Source organism: Solanum verrucosum, unplaced genomic scaffold, assembly GCF_900185275.1.
Source record: "Solanum verrucosum unplaced genomic scaffold, falcon-dt-bn FXZP01000276.1, whole genome shotgun sequence".
Lineage (NCBI taxonomy): Eukaryota > Viridiplantae > Streptophyta > Magnoliopsida > Solanales > Solanaceae > Solanum > Solanum verrucosum.
Genome location: NW_026019946.1, coordinates 1,040,082 through 1,046,694, shown reverse-complemented (window position 1 = coordinate 1,046,694; position 6,613 = coordinate 1,040,082). Strand labels below are relative to the sequence as shown.

The 6,613-nt window shown below is 29.5% G+C and overlaps 1 protein-coding gene across 1 annotated transcript; it reads left to right on the top strand.

The window, feature by feature from the left end:
- The first annotated feature begins 3,615 nt into the window (after positions 1-3,615).
- Positions 3,616-6,234, top strand: LOC125810304 (NAC domain-containing protein 76). The gene is made up of 3 exons (XM_049489814.1): positions 3,616-3,790; positions 4,657-4,928; positions 5,710-6,234. The coding sequence occupies exons 1-3, from the start codon at positions 3,616-3,618 to the stop codon at positions 6,232-6,234; spliced, it is 972 nt and encodes a 323-aa protein (XP_049345771.1).
- The last annotated feature ends 379 nt before the right edge of the window (positions 6,235-6,613 follow it).

Genomic DNA, 6,613 nt, shown 5'->3' with positions numbered 1-6,613 from the left:
CTCCTGAATAGATTACGTCAACTCATCCATCACCAAGGCAACTAGGTAGTGCTCCGAGTCTCCTCCCAGTGTTCTAATTAACCTGAGTCTGGCTCCATCAAACATATCCTTTATTGCCCTAATATAAATCAACATGACACCTTTATCCTCCAAACACCTCTAGAGGACATTCCTCAATACTTTGTCATAGGCCTTTTCAAGGTCAATAAACACCATATGTACGTAGGTCCTTCTTCCTTTCCCTATATTTTTTCACAAGTTTCCGTAAACCGTGGATGATTTTAGTAGTCGATCGCCCCCACATGAATCCAAATTGATTCTTGGGTATGGGCACCCCTCTCCTCACCCTCATCTCCACCACTCTCTCCCATTCATTCATTCATTCATTCATTCATTTTGATCCTTGTAATTGTTACAATTTTGAATAACCCTTTTTCTTGTACAATATAATCGAACCATTGTACTCCACTTCCATTCGTCGAACATTTTTGTTCTCTTAAATATCATTAAACAACTCAGTCAATCACTACATATCGACCTTGTCTGTGCGCTTCCAAAATTCCACGGGAATCTCATAGGGCCAGGTTACTCTATCCCTACCATCCTACTAATAGTTAATTATAAGAATACTATCAGATGAAAATAATAATAATCTCTTAATTTGGTAAAATGAATAAGTGAAAAAATATCTATTTTTATTATAAGGGTCAGCAAAATAAAGTTATAAACTAAACTTATGCATCTAACGACATAAGTTCTAAGGTATTAAACGACTTAATTTATTATGTTTTATATTATATTATGAAAATATAAAATTTTGTGTGGCGATCTTTTCTTTTTCCCAATATTAGAGGTATTTTCAGCCACATTTTTTAAATTTAAAATATTGAAGGTACTTGTTATGACCTATAAATTAGGAAAAATTACCTAAATAGACAATTTATTTTACAATTTTCTCTACCAGTTTACAAAATTACAAAAAATTACTCTCCCTATTCTCGGATACATCACTTTATGCAATGTACTGATCGGATACATCACAATACACTATGTATCGGAACGTAGTACATAATACATCACTTTACGTGATGTATCGGTCGGATATATACATCACTATACGTGATGTATCGGAATGTACGCAATGTATCGGGACATTGAGTGATATATCTGAAACAGTGACACAATGTATCGAGACGTTGAACGATGTATTCAAAATTGGGGCACAATGTATGGGGACGTTTTGAGATGTATTTGAATTTCACCAAATATAAGAGATTTTTGTAATTTAATAAAGAATAGAAATAAGATGATATTAACTCTTAACATTATGAAATTTGTGTAAAATAGTCAATGAATTAGCCAGATAATATAAAACACAAAATTTGGACTCCTTTTAATTTATCTTGACAGAGTGGAAGGCAATAAGCCAAATAGATAGCGTATGAATCCCTTTCTGTCTAAATTAATTGTTGAGATGAGAAAAAAATATAAAAACATCCAGCTCTATAAATTGATTATTTTAATTAAAATGAATACGTTGGTTTGTGTATTTTTTGTTGGATCTGCGGACTTTGAGGATATTGCTTTCTTTTTCATTCAGCGCTCACGTGTATTTCAATGCCTCTAATTAATTAATTAATCAACTAAACATACCTCAAATTAAGTTCCCAACTTTTTGACCCTTAATTTGGCACTAATTATTCTATCAATTTTATTCCCTTTCTTTAGATATTTTATGCATGAACAATCCATTTATTATTACTTAATCTTTTTTAAATTCATGATATCGTAAGTTGGTGAAGTAATTTCACTTGATTAATTGCGCCAATTATTTATCGTGATTTTAAAATATAACTGTCTCAAATTATTTGTTATTTAGAAGTTCAAGACAAAACTAGGTACTTCCCCTGTTCAATAATACTTGTTCAATTAAAGAAAAACAATAATACTTGTCTATTATAGACTTTACACACTTATTAAGAAACTATAAATAGAAGGGTAATTTTATTATAATTCTTTGAATATAATAAATACAATGTCTTGAAAAATATAATAGAGAAATGACTATAATTAATAATAAGGGTAAATTAGGAATTAAGTCATGTAAAATTATCCATTAATTTTATAAAGTGGACAAATATTGTTAGACATCCCAAAAAATATAGTGGACAGTATTATTGGACGGATGGAATACATTTTTTCTCATTTTATCTTTAGTAGTATTGTTCTTTAAAACTACAAATACTTCAATATTATAATATTTAATGAAGAAAAAATTAAATCTTAAGACATAAATAAGAGTAAAATCAATAATAAACATTTCTCCCAAATTACTTGTCAATTAAAAAAATTAATAAAAATTAATTAATTTTTTTCATTTTCCCTTAAATGAACTCTTCTTGAAAGTATATACATTGTAATTTTTAAAAAAGTTCCTCCATTCTTAATTTTGGTATTGATGGATAAGCCAAATAAATAAAGTGTATTAAAAAGAGTTGAATGATAAATTAGTAAAAATAATTTTTTATTTATAAGTTTTTAAGAGGCGTATAAAAAGAAAAGTGGACAAGTAATATGTGACTGAGTGAATAATTCTAGAATTCTCTTTTAACTCTTCGTGAAATGATTTACAATCACACAAATAATATTCAATATTTATTTTATAATATAAATTTCAAGATTCTTCTTTCTTTAATATACTATGTGTCAAATCAAAGTTATCACATAAATTAAGACGAAATGATGAATATAATATATAACCATGCGCAGATGGACCAATTAAGCTAACAACGTATACGATGGATAACCTGTCCATTATTGTGTAATAAAGTTTAGAAGGTTTTCATTCCTAACTCAAATACTTAATGCCAACGTCTGATATGGAAAAAATTCTGTTGGGAGTATCATTCGCGAATAGATTCAGAAGTGCGTGATTTAAATTTAATTGGGGGTTTCAATGTGGACTCTAAACACCAGATGAATTTTATTTTAAAAATAAAATAATGCCAACATCTCAAATAAATTGAGGAAAATGTCAAGTGGGAAAACTAAGGGATATGATTAAAAGAAAAAGGAGAATTGACTGTAATATGTAAAAATAAGTTTTATTGGTGTTTGACTTTGACTGTGTACATGGCTAAAAAAGCTGGATATATATTCAGATAATAATAACACAAATATATATAAATAAATATATTTACATTAGTTGAAGCAGATTTTCATCACTTATATCTGGAATAAGGTTTCCCATTCAACGACATTTTCCAAAGTCTGGTAATAATTTCTTCCTTTTATTTCATTTCCATACCATAATTCACACATAACATAACATCACATCACATTTTTTTGTTGACATTTATAACATAATAATATATATTTTTTTCCCCCTATATCTTGCTTCCTCTTAACATCATAATTTTCACTATCATTTCTCTTTGTTCTTCATCGATCTTTCTTATCGAGTAAATAATGTCCCATTAGGTCACGTTACGCGTATTACAACTGAGAATTATATATCACACAACTACTAGCCAGTCGTTTCTAAGCACAACTTCTTCTTCAATTTTGCTTAATAACTTGTGTTTTAACGATTGCAATATAGAAAAAATATACACGATGATGTCTGGAGCAGCTAACGGGCACCTTTCAGTTCCTCCAGGGTTTCGTTTTCATCCAACGGACGAAGAGCTTCTTTATTATTATCTGAGGAAGAAAGTTTCGTATGAAGCAATAGATTTGGATGTTATTAGAGAAGTGGATCTTAACAAACTTGAACCATGGGATCTTAAAGGTATGATAAAATTGTTTTGTTCATGCATGCAATTAACTTTCTTCTTTCATGACCTAAAAATGCAAAAGAATAAATTAAACTCATTTTATAGGAAACTTATTTATTTAGATGATGTCGATTCCCTAAAAAAGAAGATTCGTGACCTAGATTGTCAGGGTCTTTCCTTACCTTACCTGACTCGGGTAGATCAAGTCAATCAATAAAGAACTTTGGTAGATTTATGAGTAGAAAGTAGATTCGATCATAAATATGAGATTTCTATATCACCAAATTTGGATTTGTACTTCAAAACCATAGAGAATCTCCTTATAATCACAAAAATAATCCAAGGATCTAGATCAATTATTTTTTCTAAAGATTAATAAATTAAAGAACAAAACCATATTATGACATTAGTTAGTATAATTTTATAGGGAAATTATACTAAACCACAATGGATTTAGGGTTATATCCACTTTCTGATGCCTAAATGAATTTTTACACAAGCTATGAAATGTAACCTACCGTGGAGGGTTACATTACTTGCCTTTTTTTTGTTCATTTATTACTCCCCGTCTCAAATTATGTCGCACCTTTTATTTTTTGAGATTTAAACAATTTCTTTTCGACTGTAAATTTTTCGTATTTTTCTTGAATTGTTAATTATTGTGGCTTATAGTACTTTTTACGTAGTTTTCAATTATATGTAAAATTTATTTCAAAAAACTTAAGGATTCCATGCCTAAATTCAGGGTCATTAAATTGTTTGACTCTCGAAATCAGAACGATATCAGAAAATGTATTTGACATTATGAAAGTAAAAAATATAAATATGTAAGTGAACCATATGCTAAAAATATAACTTGTATACACTTGATGAAATGCAGAAATATGTAGAATTGGATCAGGTCCACAGAATGAATGGTATTTTTTCAGTCACAAGGACAAGAAATACCCTACTGGAACTCGAACGAATCGCGCAACGACAGCTGGATTTTGGAAGGCTACAGGGAGAGATAAAGCAATATACCTTAGCAACTCCAAAAGAATTGGGATGAGGAAAACTCTTGTATTTTACACAGGACGTGCCCCTCATGGCCAAAAAACTGATTGGATCATGCATGAATATCGACTTGATGACAACAATGCTGAAGTAGAGGTAATAACTAACTTTCAATTCGAGTTTATGTAACACTATTTCCTTATTAATTCGTTAAAAAAATGGATACATATTTATATTTTAAACGTCATTTCACTTTACTCTCAGTGAGAAACTTCTATAACTATACAAATGTTACGACATGTTTTAACACCATGAGTTTCACAAGTACTTAAGATACATCTAAGAACACAAGATTGAGAAGTCTTTTTTTGTTTATTTAAATTTTGTGTCTACTCAAACTACATCATACTCCCTCTGTTCCTATTTATATGTCACAATTTTAGATTTATGTGCATTAATAAATTAAGTAATTTCACTATACTATCTATCTTTAATGTTTTTTTGAAGTCAAGTTTTCAATCAATGAACATGAATTAATTTATTTTAATTAATTAATTTGATTAATGTACATAAATTATTTACTTAGTTTTCTATATTGATCAAATATATGTTTTCAAGACTAATAACTCATAAGGTAAATAGCAAGAATACTGTCATTCATGATTTTTTCCCCCAAAACCACATATTTGTGGGGGGTTAGGTATAGAACCCAACCTATTGATAACTTCACAATGCATAAAATATTAAAAAACATCAGTTTTTAGTAAGGACGACATATAAATATGAACGGATGGAGTATAAACTGAACATAAAATGAAGTATTAAAGATTTATATATATAGAGTAATAATATTATATGCCAAGTCAAACTACATCATATAAATGGAGAGACAGAAAGAGTATTACTAAATTTCTTTTGATTGTTGATGCCATTGCAGGAAGAAGGTTGGGTTGTTTGTAGGGTATTCAAGAAAAAGAACTACACAAGAGGTTTCCAACACGATATTGGAGATCAAGATCACGAGGAACAATTACCTTTTACAGATCATATGAAAGCAGGAAGTTCAAAACAAAATATTCAAACCGCAGCCTCCTGCTACGACAACTATCAATCATCCTTTGATGGTTCAATGCATCTACCTCAATTGCTTAGTCCTGACTTGACACTTCCATCTCCATCACTCATCTCTCCGTTGATCGAATGTAGTACTACTCATCATCATAATCACAACTTATTGAGACTAACATCAACGTCAAGACCTAATTTTAATTTCTCTCAACAACACGATAAATTTAGTGGTGATTGGTCTTTCTTGGATAAACTTCTTTCTTCTTCAAATCAAGGCGTTGCGCTACAGTCTCACGCACCTACAACAGATTTGGTTAACCCTACAAGCGCACAAAAATATCCAATATTTCATCACCATGCATTTGATCATGATCTTTTAAAATTCTCAAAATAAGAGAATACCAGTCGTCCAACTTAGAAACAACCTGGTTGTGGACCTTTTGATTTATTTTGGAGTTCTTTTAATGTTAATTTAGAGAACTTAATCTCATGTACTTTATTGATCATCTTATTTTATATATCCATATTTGACTTTATTTTCTTATTATATCAATACTAGTAGAGTAATATATATGAAGTAATAATTTACATAAAAGTTCATCTTAGAGAGAAAATATCACAGCAAATTTTTAATGAATTTAAGGACTTGAAGAACTTATAGAAAAATTCAAAGCAAAATATACAAATAGCCCCTTTTAAGTTTTCATTAATGATCATTTGAACACCTTTAGCTTTTTAAATTAATGATTGAAAGTTGTTATTTTTCTCCACAT

What these genes read in the sequence shown, in the direction of transcription:
- LOC125810304 (XM_049489814.1), top strand. Translation starts at nt 3,616, where the DNA reads ATGATGTCTGGAGCAGCTAACGGGCACCTTTCAGTTCCTCCAGGGTTT. An exon ending in TGAACCATGGGATCTTAAAG is followed by an intron (nt 3,791 to 4,656) that starts GTATGATAAAAT and finishes GATGAAATGCAG; the next exon opens with AAATATGTAGAATTGGATCA. An exon ending in ACAACAATGCTGAAGTAGAG is followed by an intron (nt 4,929 to 5,709) that starts GTAATAACTAAC and finishes ATGCCATTGCAG; the next exon opens with GAAGAAGGTTGGGTTGTTTG.